General features: G+C 43.4%; 2 protein-coding genes across 5 annotated transcripts; one reads left to right on the top strand and one right to left on the bottom strand.

The window, feature by feature from the left end:
- Positions 1 to 83: 83 nt before the first annotated feature.
- keap1b (kelch-like ECH-associated protein 1b) lies at positions 84 to 24,239 on the bottom strand. Of its 2 annotated transcripts, XM_067972933.1 has the most exons (8): positions 23,644 to 24,239; positions 22,061 to 22,440; positions 19,712 to 20,002; positions 17,597 to 18,282; positions 16,686 to 16,891; positions 15,952 to 16,128; positions 13,251 to 13,351; positions 84 to 280 (listed from the first exon to the last, which is right to left on the bottom strand). In XM_067972933.1, the coding sequence occupies exons 2-8, from the start codon at positions 22,307 to 22,309 to the stop codon at positions 176 to 178; spliced, it is 1,815 nt and encodes a 604-aa protein (XP_067829034.1). In that variant the 5' UTR covers positions 22,310 to 22,440; positions 23,644 to 24,239; the 3' UTR covers positions 84 to 175. The 2 variants fall into 2 exon arrangements, with proteins under 2 accessions (XP_067829034.1, XP_067829035.1); XM_067972934.1 differs by lacking the exon at positions 84 to 280 and having other exon boundaries at positions 12,418 to 13,351.
- Positions 3,868 to 11,912, top strand: LOC137304374 (kinetochore protein Spc24-like). 3 transcript variants are annotated; one of them, XM_067972949.1, is made up of 6 exons: positions 3,868 to 4,003; positions 5,634 to 5,812; positions 7,424 to 7,570; positions 8,596 to 8,698; positions 9,390 to 9,466; positions 10,895 to 11,912. In XM_067972949.1, exons 2-6 carry the CDS (start codon positions 5,650 to 5,652, stop codon positions 10,999 to 11,001), a joined length of 597 nt encoding a protein of 198 aa, XP_067829050.1. In that variant the 5' UTR covers positions 3,868 to 4,003; positions 5,634 to 5,649; the 3' UTR covers positions 11,002 to 11,912. The 3 variants fall into 3 exon arrangements, with proteins under 3 accessions (XP_067829050.1, XP_067829049.1, XP_067829051.1); XM_067972948.1 differs by lacking the exon at positions 3,868 to 4,003 and adding an exon at positions 4,069 to 4,211; XM_067972950.1 differs by lacking the exon at positions 3,868 to 4,003 and adding an exon at positions 4,266 to 4,287.
- Positions 24,240 to 25,911: the final 1,672 nt, after the last annotated feature.

Genomic DNA, 25,911 nt, shown 5'->3' with positions numbered 1-25,911 from the left:
CTGGTGGACCGATAGAGCCATACAATGCCACCCTACAACAGTGTCAAATACTTTGAGAGAGGGCATCACACTGAAGCTGTTCATTATTCTGTCTGGATATTCTTCTCTGATCTCGCTGATGAGGAGGCCTGTGCCACCACCCAGGGAATGGGAGAGCTGGAGCCCCTGCAGAGAGTCACAGCTCTCTGCCTCCTTCCTCACCATGTCCAGTATTAAGTCGACCAGTTCCGCTCCTTCTGTGTAAGCTCCTTTTGCCAATTGTTTCCAGCTTCACTCTGATCTGTAGAACAGAAGAGCAGCTATTAATGAAGTTACAGCAGACAGACTAACACTGTGGCCACATGTTCATTGTGTTGCATGCAAGGTGCACAGATAGACCCCCATCCCACCCTCATTTTTTCTCTCTTGGAGGCACTAGCCCCCTGCTACCTCGTATCTTACCCAGCCATTGTTTAAAGGTGGATTAAACAACACCTGTTGGACTACTTGACTGTCAGGAGCTGAATCTTACCTACAATGGGTAGGGACAAGGTCAGGTGTGGCAACCTTGTTTGATTTTTTAAGCAGCTGCAGTTTGGGAGCATATATGAGCCCGCCAGTCACCATGACAACCACTATGGAGTCAAAATCCTGGGATTCCCTACCTAACACACTAGTGGGAGCAGCATCAGCACAAGGACTGCAGTTATTCAAAGGGAAGGCCCATGACCACCTTAAGGGCAACTAACGAGGGGCAATAAATGCCCATTTGCCAGTATCGCCCACACCCTGAGAACAAACATTTGCAGCTGAGTCATCTAGAGAGGGAAGACCATTCTTACACTCTTGAGTAAACCATGGGACAGAATCAGTGGATTTCTGGCACAAGAGCATCCCATGTGCCCAAAGGTGCATGGCTGTTAGAGGAAGGACAATCCCGTAATGAACCAGATATCCTGTGAAGAGTTGAAGTTAGCAGAGATCAATAACCCACGGAATGGACGAGCCTCTTAATTCGGGGAACAGGAGCATCATATGGAGGGACAGCCTTTACTGAGGACATTTAAAAATCAAACTGAGTTACCAAGCAGATTGATAGAGCAAGATTAAACTCAGCCTGTGACAGTATTGAATACAGTAACTTTATATATCCTGCCTATCAGGAAACTATGGTTTAACAATTTCCTGAGTGATGCGTTTCAGAGTAACAAGGTCTCTGACAGTGTAATCTTTTCTGAAGCAGCAATTGCTAAAATTAAATTGTTTCCCCCTGGGAGACTGCAATCAGCCAGCTAAGAACAGATAGGGCATTCAAACCTGTGATCCTCCTGTCCTGTATAACATGGTAACACCAAGCAGTGCATTTAGCTGAAACAAATCTTCAATTACATTAATTCAGCAAGTCTCTGGTCCCTCTGGGCTGGAAGAGCAGTTGTCCCAATTCACTTTTAGCTGCCTAATCCCCAAAATGTTCTGCATTCCAAACAGCCATTTACAAAAGGCAGTCTGAGGATCTGTTCATAGGGCCATATCTGACAGTATGTTGTATCACACTCAAGGAACAACATGCTGCCCAGCTGGAAGATGAGAAAACTTGGAATGAGTCAAACAGCAGCGATTCCATCCTCTGGTATAGCAGTGCTGCCTACTTCCAACCAATAGGAAGTAGGTTCTTAGCTCTGCATCGCTCCTCCAATCCCGAGGTATGCCAGTACTCAGGCCGTACCCAGCATTTAATCAGGGGCACAGCAGGACCCCCAGGCACCCAAAAAAGCTGGCATCCTGGGGAAAGATGGTTAAAATGTGCTCCATTAATAACTGTAGTTGGCACATTGTACGTGTGTTTCTAGAAACAATACATCAGCCCAAGCGAAGCTGGTGGGATGGGTACGACCAGTGATGGTGCAGGGACTGAATCCAGACGGTTACTTTAACAGCACCTCCTTCTCTTGTGACCTCTGCCACCAAAAAGAACAAGAGCAGCAATGTTGTGGGAACACCTTCGCCTCCAAGTTCCCATCCAAGTCATACGCCATTCTGACTTGGACATGTATTGCTGTTCCTTCATTGTTGCAGGGTCAATATCCTGCAATAGGATATTGTGGGAGCAGTAGGGTGCTAAAATTGGTTTCAGTGTCACTGGGCTAGAGAAAGGCAAAAAAAATCAGCCAGAGTTCCTGTTCCTGCTTCAGTGATTCATGTGGAAAATGGATGAGTTTGGATGTCAGATGCGAATAAAATCAGGTGCGGCTATGATGCTCTCTGTGGTAGAATAGTCTGCCAGAACTTACTGTTTAGGCTTACATTCAAACCCTCCACATCATACCTTAAGTAGTACAGCCAGCACCGTGGATGTCCTCCAGCAAGGAGGACTGTTAAATCTCTAACTTCTTCCAGTTCCGAAGAAAGGTCATCCACCACCACCTTCTCAAGGGGCAATTAGGGATGGGCAATAAATGCCGGCCTCGCCAGCGACGCCCACATCCCATGAACGAAAAAATTTAAAAAAACTAAAACATTAACTGTTTTTCTCGCCACAGATGCTACCTGATTTGCTGAGTGTGTTTCAGCATTTTCTGTTTTTATTTTAAGATGTTCATCCAGAGGGTGATAGGGGTCTGGAACTCACTGCCTGAAAGGCTGGTAGAGGCAGAAACCCTCAACTCATTTAAAAAGTACCTGGACGTGTACCTGAAGTGCCGTAACCTAAAGGGCTACGGACCAAGTGCTGGAAAGTGGGATTAGGCTGGGTGGCTTATTTTCAGCCAATGCGGACAAGATGGGCTGAATGGCCTCCTTCCGTGCCGTAAATTTTCTATGATTCTATGAACTACCTAGCCAAAACAGTAGAATAAAAGTAAGAGGAGGTAATGATCAAATGTTATAGTCAGACCGCAGCTTGAATGCTGTGTCCAGTTCTGATCGCCAGAATATGCATTCAAGTGCTGGAGGCAGTGCAGTGAAGAGCCAGGAAGCTGATTCCAGTATCTGGGGAGGTAGTGGGGGTCGGAGTTATGAGGAAAGACTGGAAAAACTTGGGCTTTTCCACCTGGAAAGGTGATTGTGAAGTGATTTTATAGAATGGTATAAGATAGTTAAGGGTATAGAAAAAGTTAACCGAAATACTGCTTTAAGTTAAATTGCAGGAGTAGAACTGGGATTCATACTAGAGAAGTACTTTTGGACAGGGTTACCAACCCTCCAGGATTGTCCTGGAATCTCCAGGAGTGAAAGATTAATCTCCAGGAGTGAAAGATTAATCTCCAGGAGTGAAAGATTAATCTCCAGGAGTGAAAGATTAATCTCCTGGTCACAGCTGCGAGCAACCTAGGAGAAAAATCATTGGGGCTTTTAAAAAAGTGTTTTTTTTTCCCTTTTCTTTGAACACTTTTGTTTCATTAGCAATAAAAAATATTCAAGATAAGATAAAAGGGTGTTTGACTGGACGAGAGATCAAACTTCCAGGAATAGGTCCAACCAGAGTTGGCAACCCCACTTTTAGGACAGATATGAGGACATACAGAGAATGATCAACAAGTGGAATGAATCTCCAGATAGTGTAGTGGAATAATTTAACCCCTGTCTGAGGGCGGATGTCAGGCACTCGATGGATAATGAAAGAGAATCGAGCGCCCGGCCGCAGCCATATTTACCTCACAGCGGAGTCGGACAGCCTGTATAGGTGTCCAATTTAGATGCCAGGAGAATACGGTGCATGCAATGCAATATTTACGCCCGGAAGACAGGATTTTCTCCCTCCGTTGTAACATAAAGATTACGAATCGATCAATAATTACTTACATTGGAATAAGACATTGTAAATGTAACATCTGACAAAAAGAAATCTGATTTGACTCCCAAACCGGCAGTTCACACGTCAAGCCAGCGGGGTCCTACAAAAAGACAGTTGGGCGCGCGGCATTGGAAGGATTTGAATTTTGTTTTATAAATCCAACGGTCGGCGCGCGAGACAGAGACAGAGAGCGGGAGAGGGGCGTCCGACCGAGAACCGGGGGCGGGACAGGTCAGAGAGCGGCGTCCGACCGAGAACCGGGGGCGGGACAGAGAGCGGGAGAGGGGCGTCCGACCGAGAACCGGGGGCGGGACAGGACAGAGAGCGGCGTCCGACCGAGAACCGGGGGCGGGACAGGACAGAGAGCGGCGTCCGACCGAGAACCGGGGGCGGGACAGGACAGAGAGCGGCGTCCGACCGAGAACCGGGGGCGGGACAGGTCAGAGAGCGGCGTCCGACCGAGAACCGGGGGCGGGACAGAGAGCGGCGTCCGACCGAGAACCGGGGGCGGGACGGTGAGGGAAGCGGCGAGTCGGAGTTTGGTTGCAAGGATGGGCTCACCCCCCCCCCCCCCAAATATCCCTGTGTGCTCACCCCCCCCCCCCCCCCCCGCAGCCCAAAATCCCTGTGTGCTCACCCCCCCCCCCCCCCCGCAGCCCAAAATCCCTGTGTGCTCACCCCCCCCCCCCCCCGCAGCCCAAAATCCCTGTGTGCTCACCCCCCCCCCCCCCCGCAGCCCAAAATCCCTGTGTGCTCACCCCCCCCCCCCCCCCGCAGCCCAAAATCCCTGTGTGCTCACCCCCCCCCCCCCCCCACAGCCCAAAATCCCTGTGTGCTCACCCCCCCCCCCCCCCCACAGCCCAAAATCCCTGTGGGCTCACCCCCCCCCCCCCCCCCCACAGCCCAAAATCCCTGTGGGCTCACCCCCCCCCCCCCCCCCCACAACCCAAAATCCCTGTGGGCTCACCTCCCCTCCCCCCCCCCAACCCAAAATCCCTGTGGGCTCACCCCCCCCCCCCCCCCAACCCAAAATCCCTGTGGGCTCACCCCCCCCCCCCCCCCCCCAACCCAAAATCCCTGTGGGCTCACCCCCCCCCCCAACCCAAAATCCCTGTGGGCTCACCCCCCCCCCAACCCAAAATCCATGTGGGCTCACCCCCCCCCCCCCAACCCAAAATCCCTGTGGGCTCACCCCCCCCCCCCCCCCACCAACCCAAAATCCCTGTGGGCTCACCCCCCCCCCCCCCCCCAAACCCAAAATCCCTGTGGGCTCACCCCCCCCCCCCCCCCCCCCAACCCAAAATCCCTGTGGGCTCACCCCCCCCCCCCCCCACCCAAAATCCATGTGGGCTCACCCCCCCCCCCCCCCCCAACCCAAAATCCATGTGGGCTCACCCCCCCCCCCCCCAACCCAAAATCCATGTGGGCTCACCCCCCCCCCCCCCCCCCACAACCCAAAATCCCTGTGGGCTCACCCCCCCCCCCCCCACAACCCAAAATCCCTGTGGGCTCACCCCCCCCCCCCCCAACCCAAAATCCCTGTGGGCTCACCCCCCCACAACCCAAAATCCCTGTGGGCTCACCCCCCCCCCCCCCCCCACAACCCAAAATCCCTGTGGGCTCACCCCCCCCCCCCACAACCCAAAATCCCTGTGGGCTCACCCCCCCCCCCCCCCCCCACAACCCAAAATCCCTGTGGGCTCACCCCCCCCCCCCCCAAATTCCCTGTGGGCTCACCCCCGTGGGGGAATATAAAACTTACGGTTGGTAAAATAAAAAAATGAAACAAGTGTAAACTTCTCTCCCAATCTTGTTGCTGAACATCAGAACAAGAAATTAAAATGTATAAATTCTGTCTTAGGTTGTTCTTCATAAAGATGGAGGTGCAGATCCAGGAACTTAAGGCGCTAGCAGATGAAATGGTGGTTATTCTTTCTGGCTGTCATGGAGAGGTACTGCTGCAGAATGCCATGATGAATAAGGCAAAGATTGTGAATGCCTACCTGGATATGGAAAAATGTGTGAAGCAGCTGATTAATGGTAAGGCAAAAAAATTCTGAATTTTCAAATAAATGAGCTGAAATCTCACATTTGTAAACTTGACATGGGTTTAAAAAAAATCCACATACTGAGACTGGATACTCTAAAGGTTGACAATAGCAGCAGAGATGCTTATCTTGGGAGGACATTACATACAGAGCAGAATCTCCTAATGAATTGCATTATTCCCATCCCCTTGGTGTATTTGTATTGACCTGATTTGTCTACGTTTGCTAGTGTTGACAATTTGGATCATAGAAATTTACGGCATAGAAGGAGGCCTTTCAACCCATCGTGTCTGTGCCGGCTGAAAAAGAGCTACCTAGCCTGATCCCACTTTCTAGCTCTTGGTCTGTAGCCTTGCAGATTACAGCACTTTTAGGTGTTCATCCAAGCACCTTTTTAAATGCAATGAGGGTTTCTGCCTCTACCACCCTTTCAGGCAGTGAGTTCCAGACCCACACCACCCTCTGGGTGCAAAAAATTTTCTTTAGCTCCCCTCTAATCCTTCTACCAATTACTTTAAATCTATGCCCCCTGGTCACTGACTCCTCAGCTAAGGGAAATAGGTCCTCCCTATCCACTTTATCTAGGCCCTGCATAATTTTATACACCTCAATTAAATCTCCTCTCAGCCTCTTCTGTTCCAAAGAAAACAACCCCAGCCTATCCAATCTTTCCTTGTAGCTAAAGTTCTCCAGCATCCTTGTAAATCTCCTCTGTACCCTCTCTAGTGCAATCACATCTTTCCTGTAATGTGACCAGAACTGTACGCAGTGCTCTAGCTGTGGCCTAACTCGTGTTTTATACAGTTCAAGCATAACCTCCATGCTCTTATATTCAGTAGCTTTGCTAATAAAGGAAAGTATCCTGTATGCCTTCTTAACCACTTTATCTACCTGCCCTGCTACCTTCAGGGATCTGTGGACATGCACTCCAAGATCCCTCTGTTCCTTTACACCTCAGTATCCTCCCATTTATTGTGTATTCTCTTGCCTTGTTTGCCCTCCCCAAATGCATGACCTTGCACTTCTCTGGATTGAATCCATTTGCCACCTTTCTGCCCACCTGACCAGTCCATTGATAGCTTCCTGCAGTCTTCAGCTTTCCTCCTCACTATCAACCACATGGCTGATTTTTGTATCATCATCAAACTTCTTAATCAAGCTTCCTACATTTAAGTCCAAATCATTAACATATACCACAAAAAGCAAGGGACCTAGTACTGAGCCCTGAGTAATCCCACTGGAAACGGCCTTCCAATCACAAACACCCGTTGGCCATTATCCTTTGGAATCTAGATTCTAAACTCAGTCATGTGTTTAGCGCAGCACTGTAGTAATCTTTTATTTCGGCACTGGCTCGATAGGCCGAATGGTCTCCTGTGCTGTAACCACTCTTAAGATTCTATGATTTCCTTAAGTGTCATTAACTTTATATATCAACCGTTACTTGAAAATGTTAATTACCTTCCAGCGATTACCATAGCTTTAATTGTGCTGAAATAGAAGTCACTGCTTTTAAACTGGAGTTGCAAAAATTGCAAAGTTCTGGAAATGACTGGCTGATCCAAGATGTTTGAGAATTAAGTTATGGTTTTGGTGATTTCAGAGATGCAGCAGACACGGGTGCATATGGCACAGAAAGTTATAGAGTCGGAAGAAGAAAAAGAGAAAAGCTTTCTGGAGCTGCAGATGATTAAGGAAAAGTGGAAAGAGAGTCAGGAACAGAACGCTGTGCAAGAAATGGAACTCAAATATCCTTTACTACAGAATTGAGTTAAGTTTTAAAATAAATAAATAAACACCCTAGTGCCTTGCCTAGGTCAGACAACAAATACAAGCAGTCAAATTGCTTTTTTTTTTCAACTTGTCAATGCTAGAGATTAACTTCCAATAGGCTTCATGGGATGTGGGTGTCGCTGGCAAGGTCAGCATTTATTGCCCATCCCTAATTGCCCTTGAGAAGGTGGTGGTGAGCCGCCGCCTTGAACTGCTGCAGTCTGTGTGGTGAAGGTTCTCCCACAGTGCTGTTAGGTAGGGAGTTCCAGGATTTTGACCCAGTGACTATGAAGGGACAGTGATATGTTTCCAAGTCGGGATGGTGTGGTAAGTGTTTTCTGCCACTGGTTGGCGCTCAAACATTTTGCTTGTCTTTAGTTAAATGACTTCGGTACTGCATCTTACTAGTCCAAATCTTTGGAGTTGGACTAGTAAGTCCATTACTATTCACCAATGGCTGGTTGAGCCATGAAAACTAGGAAGATCTCTGGTTTGAACTGCAGTTCCTGCTGAGGTAGCTAATCCTAGCTGAGGTGCTGGTGGGTTTTGGGTAAGTGAGGCAAAAATTGGCCAAATCTCTGCTTCTGCTCTCTCCACACGATCCTGCTGGAAATGTGTGTGGACATAGGGTGAGGATGGGATCAAATGAAGCTTGATAACATGTTGATGAATAGCTTGCTAACCATGTTTAGGCTTCAATATGAAGGTGACTGCTTGATGAGCTACCGGAGGGTGCAACATTTTGATAAATACCACCAAACAAACAGATTATTTGGTCATTCAGCTTATTGCTGTTTGTTGGATGTTGCAGCCCCTATGTGCATGTCAGTACAGTAAAGTAATTCACTCAAGTGCTTTAGAGATTTTGATGTGATAAAACAAGTCTTTTTAAAAAAAATTTTTAGTTGTATCTTTAAGTGCATCCAGCTCATACAAAGCAGGAGCAATGTTACAATAAACCAATTATATACTATTGCTTTCCTTAATGTATAAAAGCCACATTGTTACAGAAAGAGCTAGGGGAGCTTGAGAAGACTGAAAAGGAAATAGCCAAAATGGAAGAAGAGGTGGATGAAGATACAACAGTGGTTATTCCTTCTACTAAGTAAGTTTTAAAAAGTATTTAAAGCAACAGCAGCAAGGTTTACTTAAAATATTCTTGTCTAGTTACACTGCATCTTTGTGCTTTTACTGTGTCATGGAGTGGTAGAAAGTAAAATTCTTGAACTCTGTCAGGATGTTTGAGCAACATGAGGAGGGAGATGAGGCAGCTGCTTCTCCACAACAAGGAAGGATAATCCGTTTCATTTGAGGCCCTCTGAGCAGCCTGCGTGGCAAAGACCTTGCTCCCAGGTCTATCTACTGTGGTGGTGGGGGTACAAAATACATAAACTAGTTGGCAGGAATAATATGTACAGTTATTAACTAACTGGTGCACTTAAAACCAGCTCCTGATTCTCAGCAGATGCAATAGCAACCTACTCCCAGACCTCTGCCAATGGTCATCCTGCACCAGCCACTAGAATTGTATGTAAGCAGGTTGATTCATGATTACCTTCATTTTTCCATATTAAGAAATTTTGGAGAGGGGGAAAAAACACATTTCTCCCACCTAGCTCCATGAACAGCTATTACTGAGATGATCCATTTCCTGCTATTTCACTGTGTGGTGCGGCATGGCATACTACGTGCCACAAAAATGACCCATTGTCTCAACTTAAAAGGTCTTTCTGTTGGTTGACAGCAGATCATTTTGTTTTATGTAGAGTGCTTATGTTTAAATGTGATTTATGTAGGTACTTGGCTCATATCTTCCACAAGGTCACTAAGATCATTTGGGACTATGACTGTGACCCTTCTCTTATAAAAGGCGGTATCCTTTCATTTGTGACAACAAAGACTATTTTATATTGAGAAAAGTAAGTGAAGGCCAAGTGCAGAGCCCACCAATTGCAAATAATAAAGGGGGGCATAATCAAGAAGTAGTGGCAAGGTTATAAAAGCTTTCAGGACAATAAAGACTGCGAAAAGTTCCATTTTATTAAGTCCAGGGGGAAAAATGAGTTACAATAGGAGATGATGATAGTATGAGTCTTGATTTCAATAAAATAAGAGTGCAGTGAAGAGAAACAAAAGTATACTCAACTGTGTTTTCCTCCCCCCAAACCCACACTTCTTCCCTTGTAAGTTGTTGAGGGAAAAGAAGTGTTTGGCATGAAAGGGGAAACTGAGCTTCTCTGAGGCAGCTTTAGCAATAAAGCAGATGTGGGAATTTCATTTGAATTGAGGCCAAGAATGTCAATGAAGAAAACTAGCAAAGAGCTGGCACAGAATCAATGGGCCGAATGGCTGCCTTCTATGCTGCAAACTTCTTTGGTTCTAACTAAGGGTGATTAGTTGAACTTGAGATGTATGGACCTTTTTGAAGAACTGACAATTTTCATTGCTCAATCAATCTCTATGGAAATAGAGACGTTGTGATTCGGATATTACTCTGCAAAAGGAATGAAGCTTCTTTGCACTGAAGGTGTGTAATCTAAAGGAAGTTGATGAATGTAGAGTGGAATTATCAGAGTGGATAGGATCAGATGAGTGGAGGAGGGCACTAATATGGAGAAAGAACAGTCGGCCACCCCAGAATTGGTGGAAAAACAGATGAGTCATCAACTTCAGCACAGTTAAAGCAATTTTAGCCATGAATATAGGTTCGGTGAGAGAGTATATGATGAAGCGCATAGTGTCCAATCCTGTCAAAAGCAAGAGTCCACGACAATGAGAAAAGAATCATCAAATGTATCCAAGAACAGTTTGAACTGCGTAACATTGGCAAGATTACCAGTGGGATGGGCAGGCTGAAAACATCGTGGCAATCCTGGATTAGACCAGAATTTTCAAGATAATTGGATAATTTGAGTTCTTGGATGTTGCAGAAACTGACAGTGGCCGCTACACCAGAAAATTTAATTCAAAAAAATTGTTTATGAAGTTTTTTTTAAATAGATACCCGGTTGGGCCATATTTCATTTCTCTTCTGACATGCTCAAATTTGAGACCTCTTTGTGAAGAGTTATGGTCCAAATATGTACTATCTTTCTCTGCAATATCAACTCAACTGGTTCCCTTTTTAAAAAAAAAACTTAGATACATCTTCTCTTAAAACAAAACATTAGTGGATTTTCTGTGTTTCCCTATAGTGCTTTCTTATTTCTTCAGTTAAACTCTATACAAGTGGTAGAAAATGGAATGTTATTTGTTGGGATTGACTTGTATGCAATGATTTCCTTAACTGTATTTTCCTCAGTTCATTTTGGGATGGGTATAGCGCAGCCCATTAACATCGACTCTACCAAGCACTCTGAGAGTTTCATCTGCGATCACCTGTGGAGCCTGGTGAGCACGGATTGGTAGATTATTCTTGGGGCACGAAACAAGAAGTGAACTGTGCTCATTTTGAATCACTGCCTTTTTTTTGAGGCAAATCTTTCTGAACCCATGGCTTTGATCTTGGAAAATCTAGTTTCTGTCTCTACTTCAAGTCACATGAACAGATTCTTCTAGATGTGGTATTTTAACAAGGTGTGCACCAACCCACAGCCTATGCCATTTGAGATGGTTGCAAGAAGAGCACAAGACTACCAGTGTGACTTATAATAAAAACAGGTGTATATGGTGAAGCAACCTGGACAGTGCTTTCCCTAATGGCATAGTTGAAATTGAGAATTTACAGGCACAAACTTGTGTACTGCCACTTCATGTCATAGCAGTAGAATACTGTAAAATACTTTCAAAATCCTTATGTATATACACTTGTGTAAACTTTTCCAAACAGTGAACTCCTGAAGCCAGCGTACTGAGCATTTGAATCCCATTCTTAAGTTTTATAAATGAAACTTGGCCACATTGGGTAAAAATGATCAGTTTTTTAGGGAGGCAGTAGATTAACAAATCAAATGAAAATATCAGGACTGTACTCAAAGACTGTCTGATTAGCTGGCTTCTTGAAATATGGTGTGCCTCCCCATGTTTCTGTCAAGACTAGCACAGGTGAAAGAAACATTGTAAAGATGATGAGATAATGCTCCTCAGTGAAAGTACAGTTTTGATATGGAATGTGCATGTATGGTTTCAAGGAAAACACTGATGTTCTACAACCTTAGCTCATAATCAGGTCCTACATGCTATTTATATTGCAAAGTTTGATAGTTACAACTATGTCCCCTTCTCCTAAACTGTATTGTGCCTACATTGAAATAATGTGCTTCTGTTCTAATAAAGTGGTTTATTCCCTCTTGTATTGTGGGAATAATCTTTTGATTCTCTGGACTTCTATATGATTGAACAAAATAAATATTTGAATGAGTACAAGTGCCTATTCTACACCTGTGATTGTAACATTCAGTCTTTCAAAATTAGCAATTTTAGTAAGTTGCCTGCCATAATAGAATCTATGATTCTGTTTTCACTCAAAGGGTGGTGAGTGTCTGGAACGAGCTGCCAGAGGCAATAGTAGAGGCGGGTACAATTTTGTCTTTTAAAAAGCATTTGGACAGTTACATAGGTAAGATGGGTATAGAGGGATATGGGCCAAGTGCAGGCAATTGGGACTAGGTTAGTGGTATAAACTGGGTGACATGGACATGTTGGGCCAAAGGGCCTGTTTCCATGTTGTAAACTTCTATGATTCTATAATCAAATATTTGATGATTGTAGGACAACAGCCTAAACTGCTGTCAGATTTCTTTACATCAAACTTCAAATTACAATACATTAGATCCTGACAATTCAGGTTCTTTTAAAATCAAAATGATAGACTAGAGTCTTGCTTATTTTACATTTTAATGTATTCATGAATAAACTGAATTCAAATGTTTAGCATAACAGTCACATAGATGGTAAGCAGCTGTACTGTGAATTCCTAATGCAGATTGTGAAATTAGTGCAACATGAATTTCTCTAAGTAATGCTCATTAGCAGTTGGGTTGAGACTGAGCCTAGTTTACCTCGAGACAATCATCTCATGAGTTAGGGATAAAATCAAATTCAGTTCTCTGGTAAAAGGGCAATGTTTTAATCCCCCACAGTTTGCAAGCCATGTTTAGTGTGTGCTGCAAAACAAAACCTGACCATGAATTACTGTTGCTGATGCAAACATTCTGTGAGAATCCTGGGCTTCTGAAACTTGCTATCATTACACATCTGGAGGATTTATATTAGCATAAGCTTGCATATTGAAGGTGGATCTTTTCAGCAGTGGATTAGAGAGTCCCATCCAGTCTATTGAGACTTGATTAATACCGATTAGGGCCTCATCACATCTCTACTATGCAGATAGTCCCAGAATCAGTTATGTATGGAGTGGCTGAATTTGGTTTGTGCCTCTCCAGACCTGTGTATGTCTCTTGGTTAGAATTAGTCTTGCAAACCTGGTCATAATGGAAATCCATTTCTTACTGAATGATTTCCACAATTTCATACTCTTGCTTTTCTTCATAGGTGGATTGGTTAGCTGAAGCTCACCATTCCAATGCAAGTGTGCCTTTTTTTCTTTATCTTCAACTGAAATCTGGACAAAATTATTTCTGCTCCCTTTGTCTGATTAAAATATTTCATCGCTGTGGTTGGTTCCTGCATGGCTCCATGGTAACAGCTACACCTACCCCACTGCGGCCTGATGTAAGTTGGGTAACTTCAGTCCACTGGTCAGTGTTTGGATTGTAGCATTCAACACTGTGAAGGAAAATATGCCCATCATATCCTCCTGGGGAACACAATATATAAAGGATAAGGTCAGTATTGCCAGTGAATTTGCATAATGTCAGTTCCAGAAATCAGGATTTGAACCTCTGATTAATGATTTTACATAGAATAACAAGTGAAGCCAATGGCCAGGACAGGTAAACCTATCCAACAACAGAAACTCTGGGAGCAACTGCCCCTGATTTGTTGATTCCCAGTTAATGATAGTCAGGACAGCTTTGTTTTCCAGGTTTCATTTACCATCTAAGGGCACTAATTTCTTTAAAAAGCAAAAGCTCACTACTAGTTGGTCTACCAGAGCAGGTTGTAGGTCTGTATCAATTCCCTAAACAGAGTCTTTAACTTTAGACACTCAAGCAGAAATATAGGATGCACAAAAATTCATTGGATGGGACATAATCTTTGTCTGATGCTGATTTAACAACTCTGACCAATGAAGTCATGTGAGTTCCAGCCAGCAGCAAGAGTGTGATACAAATATATCACAGTATATTCCATGTACATCATGTGATAGGTAAGTATATGAATTTTAAATGCAAACCAGTTTACTCCAGGCATTATGCTCATGTCACTGAGTACTCTGTTCTCAATCATGACATTATTGTATTGTAATACCACACGCTGCAGAATTGTCTATACCAAGTTTCTACAATGTGCCTTCATCACAATCTCAGAAGCAGTCCAACTGCACCAGTGTGCCATTTCCAATAGCCACATTCCTGGCTTTAAATAAGATTGCCAAATTTTGCCCAATTAGGGACAGCTTAGTGCTGTGGGCTTGCATCGAATGGAGGCTAATTTTACATCAAACCCTTGCAGCTATGGAGGAGGGAAATAAAGGCTTTCAATCCAGTCTGGCTTTGAGGCTGGTCCCTGAGATGAAAGGACAGGGTATTGGTCTAGTCATTACATATCTTAACATTGTTATGGGGCCTATTTTAACCCTTCTGAGTACAGCTGAGTGACAAATACCAGTACCACTTTTATAATCTGCCTAAGAACATGTTATATAAGAACATAAGAAATAGGAGCAGGAGTAGGCCAATCGGCCCCTCGCGCCTGCTTCGCCATTCAATAAGATCATGGCTGATCTGATCCTAACCTCAAATTTAAATTCATGTCCAATTTCCTGCCCGCTCCCCGTAACCCCTAATTCCCTTTACTTCTAGGAAACTGTCTATTTCTGTTTTAAATTTATTTAATGATGTAGCTTCCACAGCTTCCTGGGACAGCAAATTCCACAGACCTACTACCCTCTGTGTGAAGAAGTTTCTCCTCATCTCAGTTTTGAAAGAGCAGCCCCTTATTCTAAGATTATGCCCCCTCGTTCTAGTTTCACCCATCCTTACCGCATCCACCCGATCAAGCCCCTTCACAATCTTATATGTTTCAATAAGATTGCCTCTCATTCTTCTGAACTCCAATGAGTAGAGTCCCAATCTACTCAACCTCTCCTCATATGTCCACCCCCTCATCCCCGGGATTAACCGAGTGAACCTTCTTTGTACTGCCTCGAGAGCAAGTATGTCTTTTCTTAAGTATGGAGACCAAAACTGTATGCAGTATTCCAGGTGCGGTCTCACCAATACCTTATATAACTGCAGCAATACCTCCCTGTTTTTATATTCTATCCCCCGAGCAATAAAAGCCAACATTCCGTTGGTCTTCTTGATCACCTGCTGCACCTGCATACTAACTTTTTGATTTTCTTGCACTACGACCCCCAGATCCCTTTGTACTGCAGTACTTTCCAGTTGCTCGCCATTAAGATAATAACTTGCTCTCTGATTTTTCCTGCCAAAGTGCATAACCTCACATTTTCCAATATTGTATTGCATCAGCCAAATCTCCACCCACTCACCCAGCCTGTCTATATCTCCTTGTAGGTTTTTTATGTCCTCCTCACTCTCCACTTTCCCTCCCATCTTTGTATCATCTGCAAACTTTGATATGTTACACTTGGTCCCCTCCTCCAAATCGTTAATATAGATTGTAAAGAGTTGGGGACCCAGCACCGACCCCTGCGGAACACCACTGGCTACTGATTGCCAGTCCGAGAATGAACCATTTATCCCAACTCTCTGCTTCCTGTTAGATAACCAATCCTCCACCCATGCCAGAATATTACCCCCAATCCAGTGATTCTTTATCTTGAGCAATAATCTTTTATGTGGCACCTTGTCGAATGCCTTCTAGAAGTCTAAATACACTACGTCCACTGGTTCCCCTTTATCCACCCTGTACGTTATGTCCTCAAAGAACTCAAGCAAATTTGTCAGACATGACTTCCCCTTCATAAAGCCATGCTGACTTTGTCCTATTAAATTATGTTTATCCAAATGTTCCGCTACGGTCTCCTTAATAATAGACTCCAAAATTTTACCCACCACAGATGTTAGGCTAACTGGTCTATAATTTCCAGCCTTCTGCCTGCTACCCTTTTTAAATAAGGGTGTTACATTAGCAGTTTTCCAATCTGCCGGGACCTTTGCCGAGTGCAGAGAATTTTGGAACTGGGACCTCATTAGTATGACTCAGATACTCGTTGAGCCATTGGGGAAGGGTCAAACTGAAAACTAAGTTAGCATTTTGAAACTTTACCGAGAACATAAATCCTTCCTTGATGGACTGTGACTCCGAGGGCACTGCGGCGGTGCTTCATGGGAGGCACAAACATCCATCTGTCTGCTTCGACATCATAACGCTCCACGCTGTTCAGCTGATCCATGCCATCATAGCCTCCCATCGTGTAAATACAGCTGTTAAGGGCACAGACACCTGCAGTGAGACAGAATCAAATCAACAGTTTCCAGTGTGTCGGCTAGTAGCAAAGTGCAAATCCCAATAGTGCTTATGCCACTCAGTTGTGGGTATGGGTTGTCCCAGTGATTTTTTTTTTGCAATGACAAGGTATTAATCTTCAACAACTTGGTGGTGGGTCACCAAATACAAGTGAGGTTTTTGCTGGAAGGGACAATTATAGAGTAGTCATCCTTAGGGGCTTATACCAATCCTAGTGAATTGTTAAATGGCAGCAATATCAAGACCTAAGGACAGGTTGCCTGCCAACCTCTCAGCTTCGGAATGGTGTAATATTCTGAGGGTGGGAAGAGAAAGGGGAAGAACAAGCAAAAAACAGACTATGCTTGATCAAATTTGAACAAATGCAACCAAATTGTTGACTCTGGATTGTGCAAGGATTGAGCTGCTAGAAGAGGTGCTCACAGCAGTAAGATAGCGAGGAGGCAATACAAAATGCATATTTAAATTCGATATGTAAAACCACCACGAATAGAGCAGGCAGTTAACCTGGTGTGACAAGAATATGCCCTCACCAGCTCCACTTCTGACAGTATTCATTGCAGCTACCATCCTCCACTCATCATTCTCAGGATAGTAACACTCTGCTGAATTCAATCTGTTAGTTCCATCAAAACCTCCAACTGCATAAAGTAGGCGGTTAATAACGGCGACTCCCACACCGATTCTCCGTGTTAGCATCGGAGCGACCAGCTCCCATTCGTCCCTCTCTGGATCATATCTGCAAAGAAAGTTGAAATGTGTGTGAGGTTTTACTGTAACATGCAAATGTAGGAGAATGTTATCAGTTAAAATATTTGAACTCAAGGCAGTAACTGTCAATTGTCCTACATACAAAAGCACCAGCAAATAGACATAGAACACAGGACTGTCTTGGCAATACATAAACACCAATTGGACTGTTAGATTCTAACAGTATTTTCTCTGGAACCAATTTCCATATTCCAATGACCCAATTCACTTTCACTGCAAATGAACCAATGAAATTAAATTCCAATTATCATGAAACGCTGCGCTCCAGTGTTCAATTCCTAAGAAGAGGAAAGTGCCTCACAGTTTAAGAGGAAGCATTTCCTCCAGTCACAAACTGCATAACTTGTTTCTACACTGTGTTTCTTGTATGATTAGTCAATCTCAGGATTACAAACCTTTCACAAAGTATTCTATCATTAGCAAGTCAGGCTGACAACATGCAGAAACAAATTCAATTTGAAGCAGTATTTTTTTCCACTATCAAACTTCTAACTCACTGCTTTCTCCAGCTCTTCAAACTGTAGTCTGTAATACTAAACTGGTTACCTCTTGATATACACAAGATTTCACTGTCAACAGGATTCATCATGGTATTGCTGGATGTATGTTACCCAAAGTCTATGGAATCAGATTACTTGCTGAATACAGCAGGTTTTCTAGCCAAATTACTTACCTCTCCACACTGTTATGATGAATGCAGCCATGTGATCCTCCAACAGCATAGATCAGACCATCAATGACACCAACACCTATTCGATTCCTTGGAACACTCATTGCAGCGCAAGATGACCACTGATCGTTCATCGGATTATAACAGTCAAGGGCATTAGAATCAGTGTTCCCATCTGGAGCATTATTCCGACCACCCACTGTATAAAGCAGTCCATGGACAACACAGGCTGCAAGCCCACTTCGGGGCACTTTTAAGTCCGCTAACCTAATCCAACTGTTATCACAGGGGTTGTAGGCTTCTAGGAAACTCAGTGACTGGCGGTAGTAGCCACCAGCTGTATACATTAACTGTGGCACTTTTGGTGTTCGTCGAGGAAGAACTTTTGTAGGCTTGTGCAAAGTCAAATCTTGGAAAATCTGAGAGAGGTAATCTTTGCATTTGGAATCCGATTTGAGGATCTCACACTTCTGGAGTTGCATCTGCAGGAAATGTGGCGTGAGAGAATGGCATCGGACTGTTTTTATCAGGGCATGGATATATGGCCTCCGGTTCTCACAGTCATACTGAACCCAGTTGATGCAGGCATGAAAGACCTCCGATTCACAGCGCACATTGAGATCCTCTCGGCTAATAAGGGTGACCAGCTGACAGTGCGACAGGTTAAAGAACTCTTCCTGCTTTGCCACCTGAAATTAGAACACACTTTGCTGAAACATCTTAAGATTCGGCAGCCTTTGAAGCTTTTATTATTTTAAAATAATTAAGAACACTCCCAACACACCCATTCCCCAGAGGCACTATAGTGAATTCAGCTAAGGAAATTGTTAAAACACAGCAAAAGCTTGGCAGACACTCAAAGAGCAATTAAAAAATGAAAGGTGGGTTGTGGTTGATCTTAATACAGAGGGAACACTGCAACATCAAAGCAGACCCTTGGCAGCCAAGGAAGTTCTCTTTGCAAACATTACCAGGATATGTCTGATCCACAGTTTCCTTTAAAATATATATTAATGACCTGAACTTGGGTATAGGGGACATAATTTCAAAGTTTGCAGATGACAAAACTTGGAAACGTACTAAACAGTGAGGAGGATAGCAGACGACTTCAGGATGACATAGACTGGTGAAATGGACAGGCACATGGCAGATAAAATTTAATGCAGAGGTGTGAAGTGATGCATTTTGGAAGGAAGAATGAACTAAGTGGTATAATTTTAAAGGGGGTGCAGGAACAGAAACCTGGAGGTTCACATACACAAATCTATGATGGTGGCAGGACAAGTTGACAAGGCTGTTAAAAAAGCATACGGGATCCGTGGCTTTATAAATAGAGGGATAGAATACAAAAGTTAGGACGTTATGCTAACCCTTTATAAAGCACTGGTTAAGCCTCAGCTGGAGTATTCTATCCAATTCTGGGCACCACACTTTAGGAAGGATGTCAAGAAGGTGCAGAGGAGATTTACTAGAATGATACCAGGATGAGGGACTTCAGTTCTGAGGAGAGACTAGAGAAGCTGTGGTTGTTCACTTTAGAGCCGAGAAGGTTAAGGGGAGATTTAATAGAAATATTCAAAATTATGAGGGGTTTTGATAGAGTACATAAGGAGAAACTGTTTCCACTGGCAGTAGCGTCGGTAACCAAGTTCATTCTTCCTGAAAGGGTGGTGGTAACAGATTCAATAGTAATTTTCAAAAGGTAATGGATATATACTTAAAAAGGAAATATTTGCAGGGCTATGGGGAAAGAGCTGGGGAGTGGGACTAATTGGACAGCTCTTTCAAAGAGCCGGCACAGGCACAATGGGCTGAATGGCCTCCTGTGCTGTATAATACTATGAAAATATGGGGTAATAAGATGCAAGTTTGAGTCCTTAATTCTTTGGGGAGGTATTAAGCAAAGGAGAAGTGCCTCTCCATTGGTGGAGCAGAGTCTTCAGAACAGATCTCAAACCCATTTATGTCATCCAATGTAGATATGTCAGACAAAATGAGTTACAGAAACGATTCCACAACCAAATTTACCCATCCTGGAGCAGCAGACAGCTATTGTCTCGCTCAGTTTACCTCAGGTTATACTATACGCATAGCATTGCCATCCTTACTGGTACGTACATCACTAAAGTACATGTAGATATATTCCCTGGCTTTCTGGTGAAGCTCGGCACAGCCAATCTGCTCGGCAAAGTTTGCAATCCCAATAGCATTACTGGGATCCAGTTGCTGTGCCAGGAAATCACAGCACGCTTTGACCACACTGTCCATTTGGTACATAACAGCTCCATTCATCACGTGTATGACGCATTTCTCACCCACGGAAATACTGGCAGTGTATGCAAACTCGATTAATCTCTCCATTACTTTAGGATGGATTCCCTCAATGGATACAACCTCCATTTCACATTCCTGTGAACAAATGCCAAGAAAGAAATTAAACAAATGTGAAGAAAGATATTAAACAAATATAAACTATTAACACAATTATTCATTTCACAGAGAATAACAGGCAGATTGGGGGTAAAATTCAGCAGCAGTAGGTTGCTGAATAAACCATAGTGACATAAGGACTATAATCTATTGGACAATTTTTGAGGATGTAACTGGTAGAATAGATAAGGGAGAACTAATGAATGTGGTGTATTTGGATTTCAGAAGGCCTTTGATAAAGTCCCACATAAGAGGTTAGTGTGCAAAATTAAAGCACATGGGATTGGGGGTAATATACTGGCAGGGATTGAAAATTGGTTAACAGACAGGAAAGAGAGAGTAGGAATAAATGGGTCTTTTTCGGGATGGCAGGCGGTGACTAGTGGGGTACCGCAGGGATCAGTGCTTGGGCCCCAGCTATTCACAATATACATCAATGATTTGGATGAGGGAACCAAATGTAATATTTCCAAGTTTGCTGATGACACAAAATTAGGTGGGAATGTGAGTTGTGAGGAGGATGCAAAGAGGCTTCAAGGCGATTTAGACAAGTTGAGTGAGTGGGCAAATACATGGCAGATACAGTATAATGTGGATAAATGTGAAGTTATCCATTTTGGAAGGAAAAACAGAAAGGCAGAGTATTATTTAAATGGTGATAGATTGGGAAATGTTGATGTACAAAGGAACCTGGGTGTCCTTGTACAGCAGTCACTGAAAACAAACATGCAGGTGCAGCAAGCAGTTAGGAAGGCAAATGGTATGTTGGCCTTCATTGCAAGAGGATTTGAGTACAGGAGCAAGGATGTCTTACTGCAGTTATACAGGGCCTTGGTGAGACCACACCTGGAGTATTGTGCGCAGTTTTGGTCTTACCTAAGAAAGGATATACTTGCCGTGGAGGGAGTGCAGCGAAGGTTCACCAGACTGATTCTTGGGATGGCAGGACTGTCGTATGAGGAGAGAGTGGGTCGACAAGGCCTGTATTCACTCAAGTTTAGAAGAATGAATTGAAACATATAAAATTCTGACAGGGCTAGACAGACTTGATGCAGGGAGGATGTTTCCCCTAGCTGGGAGGTCTAGAACGAGGGGTCACAGTCTCAGGATACGGGGTAGGACATTTAGGACTGAGAGGAGGAGAAATTTCTTCACTCAGAGGGTGGTGAACCTGTGGAATTCTCTACCACAGAAGGCTATGGAGGCCAAGTCACTGAATGTATTTAAGAAGGAGATAGATAGATTTCTAGACACAGAAGGCATCAAGGGGTATGGGGAGAGTGCAGGATTATGGTATTGAAATAGAGGATCAGCCATGATCATATTGAATGGCGGAGCAGGCTCGAAGGGCCGAATGGCCTACTCCTTCTCCTATTTTCTATGTTTCTATAGCTCAGATCTGATGTTTACAGCCCTGCCGAAGCAGATACTGAGGGTCTAGGTGGGATCAGAAACTGCAACAGAGCCCACTTGTTCTACCTTGGATATTATGAAAATAGTTATGGTATTGGAACAATGCTGAGATTTAATTAATCCTTGTGATCAGTGCACTGGCAGCATTTGGGCCTTTGATAAATACATTAAAGGCCTCTATTCACCACTTAAAACCTCAACAGAATGGTAGTAGCAGACTCATCTGCGTGAAATTTAAAGATTGCGGTTAGCCATTTCATTGATGAGGTGGTTAACTATTGGGAAACTCTACAGGATGGTATAGTTCTGTCGTAGCAAGAGCCCTAGGCACAAGAAAAATAGAGGTATAACAGATGAGGTGAATGTATTTGAAAAAATAGATGTACTATGCCACGGAGTGGGAAGACACAGCTTTGTGCCTGTGATTCTCCTTATGGTCAGATTCTATCGTTGACAAAGTTTCTAAGTAGTGGCCAGACCAGTGAAAGTCTCTCGGTTGCTATTGCACATCATCAGTTTCAGATGAAGGGCATCATTGAAGCTTGTGTGCCCTCCTCTTTGCCTGAGGAATGGTGAGTGGTGAATGAAGGAAGACAAAAGTAATTTTTCAAATGGAATAATTACCTTTAAGCCATTGGTGAACATAGCTTTGAAGACAGGACTGCTGGAGGCCAAGACGATCTTGTGGGCCATAAACTCTCGCTGAAGATTGTTGTATCTCACTTGAAGTGTGACGTCGCATAACTGCTGGTTCAGGCGCAGCTCGTTCATGACCTCAAATGCCTGCATTGTGTGATTCTGTAGTGTGTAATGGAAATAACGATTGCCGTTCTGTGAAGGCGTCACCTCAGCCTTGCACTCTGTGGAATACATCACGAAGACTGATCCTCTAAGCCATTACTTCCTTACAAGAGTTGGAAGTGACGTTCATTGGTCCTGTGGTTTCTGGATTGTTAGATTCCATTAGAGTTCTCAGTATCATTTGTCAAATCATCTTAGGGCACCTATGAGTATAGATAACATATTTAAAAGTACTGAAGTGCAGGTTCTATGATTTAGCTGTATTGCTACAGGAAAGCACCGAGTTTCATGGGAGCAATCTCCCATGGGTGTACTGGAGGGACAGCCACACTGGCAGCAGTAGAGGTCTGAAAGCAGATCACCTTTCTGTCTGCTGTCTTGGCTATGGCTGGGTGTGTGATGCAGAGATAACAATTGGTGGACAGGTGAAAAAAAACTGAAAGTCTGTTCCTCCACCCATCGCCCCAAAATTCCTTCTAAGCATGGAGCAGGATATCATTCTTCAAGAATACAGCAAACATCTGAATTGGAATATTTCACAAGGCTTTATATAACAAATGTATCCCCCATGATCAATGTATTATGGTTTAATCTCAACCTTGAAAGGGGGAAGAGAAGAGGAGGAAGAGTCAATCATGGTTATTCTAAAGCCATAATAGCAGAACCCTGGCAACATCCTTTTCTCTTTTCCTGACTTTGTTTTAGAAATTCTGTGTGCTGTTAGGTAATTGTTAAATAGGGAGGGGTTCAAAACAGCAGTAGTGTCATCATTATAAAATAAATGATGAGTGATATTAACAATGGGACATTTAAAGCACGAAAAGATAATGTACCCATTGGACACTCAGGTCAGACAGTGCAATCTAGAGTAATTTTACACTGGGAGTATTTAGTGTGCTGTTAAACCCCTTAATATAAAGTCTACTGATAATTCAGTTAAAAAGCTGAATTACCAATAATTTGAATTAAGCAAAGTGGAAATTTAGTTTTACAATTGTATGATCAAATAAAATGAATTAAGCAACTTTGAATTGAGTTAAGAGAAATAGACTGCAGAGAGCTGTGAATTCCTTTCAACGTCAGGCTTATTAAGAACTGGTTAAGAGTTTAGAATACAGAATGGCGGATATCCAGGTGATAAACAGGTAGTAAGGTTCATCATCCGAATGATTAAAAGATATCTGAACTCCAGGATGAATTACTGACGGGAAATTGCTCCCATGCATCCTTTCCTGTGAGCAGGGTGAATCGAATTTTCGCTCTCTTTTCTCAGGCTGAGCATTAACTCGCCAGCGCTCCGTGTGATTGATACGGATTAATTGGTCTCTGAAGAATTAACGATTGTGAAGCAATCACTGAAATTATATCAATAACAGTCAAGAATAAATTAAAGCATAAACTCACACCGATGACAAACTAATACCGTTCGGCCAGCACATCAGTAAAATCCATTCACCAAGCAGCTGGATTGTTGCATGCATGAAGAGGTACATACCACCGGCACAGTAACCATCACATTTACCTGTAGAGAAAAATAGACTAGGAAAGGTCATTGTAAGAAGTTAACTATCCAAACTGGTACTATGCTGTCTCGCTGCATACAATAGTCCCAAAAGCACAGCTCAGTCAGTAGTACTATACCAGCCTGTGGCAGGGCACAGCTCAGCTTCCCATTCACTCCAGCCGCCGTCCCCGCTGATTCCAGCTAGGCCTGCAATTTTTTAATATATTTCAAAGATCAAAAGCCGAGAAATTGAATTTTTTTTTTGAGAGGCCAGGAGAAAGCCTGGGGCTCGATTAGAAGCCGCCGCCGGAAGGACAGAGTCGTGAGGCAAGTATCGAAAACAGCTACAACCAAAGCACAGCTTTGAAAACAGAAAGAAGCTCTTCTGAACAAGGAAGTAAATGTTGCATTAGGGCGAATGCTGGAAAGTGATTGTATGCGGGTCTGCGTCCCTTCCTTCTGAATCTGACTCCCTGTCCTCAGTCCCACTCTGCAGCTACTCACCATGACTAAGCATTGGGCACAGGTTGTCACAATAAAAGCCTAAGCTGCACTCCAACCTCCCACCTTCGCCTAACACATTAGCCTCCAACCCACGACCACAATCTGCAACAGAAAACTCTGCATTCCTACTTTGCAAAGGGGAGAGAAGTTAATTTACACAGCAGCAGTATTCCAAAGTGCAAAGACAATTTGTTCATTTTTAATTTTTATAAATAAAGCCTTTTGTTGCTTTGCACTTCGGGTCAATATTTTCTTGAAGTAGAATTTAAAGGAATCGTTCTTGAGGTAAATTGACTTGTTCAGTGATTTACCTCATTTATAAGAGGAGGGTGTGAATGATGTTACTGCGTTGGATAAAAAGACAGGGATTGTGTAGTAGCCAAGTGAGAAACATCTCAGTATTTCAGAGACAGTAAATCTGATGAAGACATATGACACTAAGGTCCCACAATCAGCAATGAGGAAAATAACCAGCTAATCTGATTTCTTAGCAGTCTTGGTTGAAAGAGCAATGTTGGCCAAGAGAATTCCTTACTTTTCTTCAAACAGTGACATGGGATCTTTAACATCCACCTGAACAGATATACAGGGTGCAAGAACATCACCTCTGGTAAAGCAGCACGCCTGCCAGCCCAGGTTATGTGCTTAAATCCTGAAATACGGACCGATCCCACAATCTTCTAACTCAGAAGCAAGAACGCTACCAACCGAGCCTAGCTGATACTACAGATTTTCATTTCTCTGACTTAGGTTTAGCAAGGGCTCTGAGCTAAAAGCCACACTGTAAAAAATGGAACTGCAGCACGTGCAGTGTCCACTGCAGTACAAGCCTTTCTGGAGATGCTGTATGCTGGAGTAACAATATGGGAGCAGAATTTTCAGAATAACCTGTTTGGAAAAAACTCTACTCACGTGTGTAAAAATAATTACATGGCCAAGCTCAAATTTATTTTAAATAAAACAAAAATAGCTGGAAATATATAGCAGGTTAGTCAGCATCTGTAAAGAGAAGAGACATTTTTAGTATATAAGCTTCATAAGGAATGAAGACTGAAGTTTATTTTCTCTGTTTTACTGCCGCCCAGCTGTACGCTCTGTTTATACCAAGGCTGTCACAATTCAGGATTATTTGGCCATTTTTTTCACACAAAGGGTTTGGACATGAGTTGTGTGAAGATGTGTTTTTTTTTTGCCAAAGCTTGCCTAAAAGGAGTTAGCTTCCGAAGACGGCCCCAAGCTGAGTTGTAGTTGGGTAGGCAGATGAATGATAATTACAATGCAAGATGGGAAGTTCTCTCAGAGACCCAAACAATGGACAATTCTTAATCATGCCTGGTTATTCAGAGAGACACTTTGCACCTTGGTGTTCGAAACCTTTAAATCAATGGAAAGGGAAATCGGGCGGGTGTATAATTGATCTGATATCGCACATTTTACACCCACATCAAAGGTTGAAAGTTTCGCCTAATATCAGAGTTTCAAAATGTGCTCTTGTGTCATAGTTTTATTTTAACCAGCAAATTAATAGAGAAGTAAGGTGGAAACATCAATAGCGCAGTTTCAATCAACGGGTGGGAATCAGAAAGCTTTCCGATAAATCTGGAGTCAGGCAGGGATGTCCTCTCTCCTCCGTCTTGTTCGTGTGTTGCATCGAACACTTTGCCGA

The sequence above is a fragment of the Heptranchias perlo genome, chromosome 37 (assembly GCF_035084215.1).
Source record: "Heptranchias perlo isolate sHepPer1 chromosome 37, sHepPer1.hap1, whole genome shotgun sequence".
Taxonomy (NCBI): Eukaryota; Metazoa; Chordata; class Chondrichthyes; order Hexanchiformes; family Hexanchidae; genus Heptranchias; species Heptranchias perlo.
The sequence above is the reverse complement of the archived record's forward strand: the minus strand, read 5'-3'. Positions and strand labels throughout refer to the sequence as shown.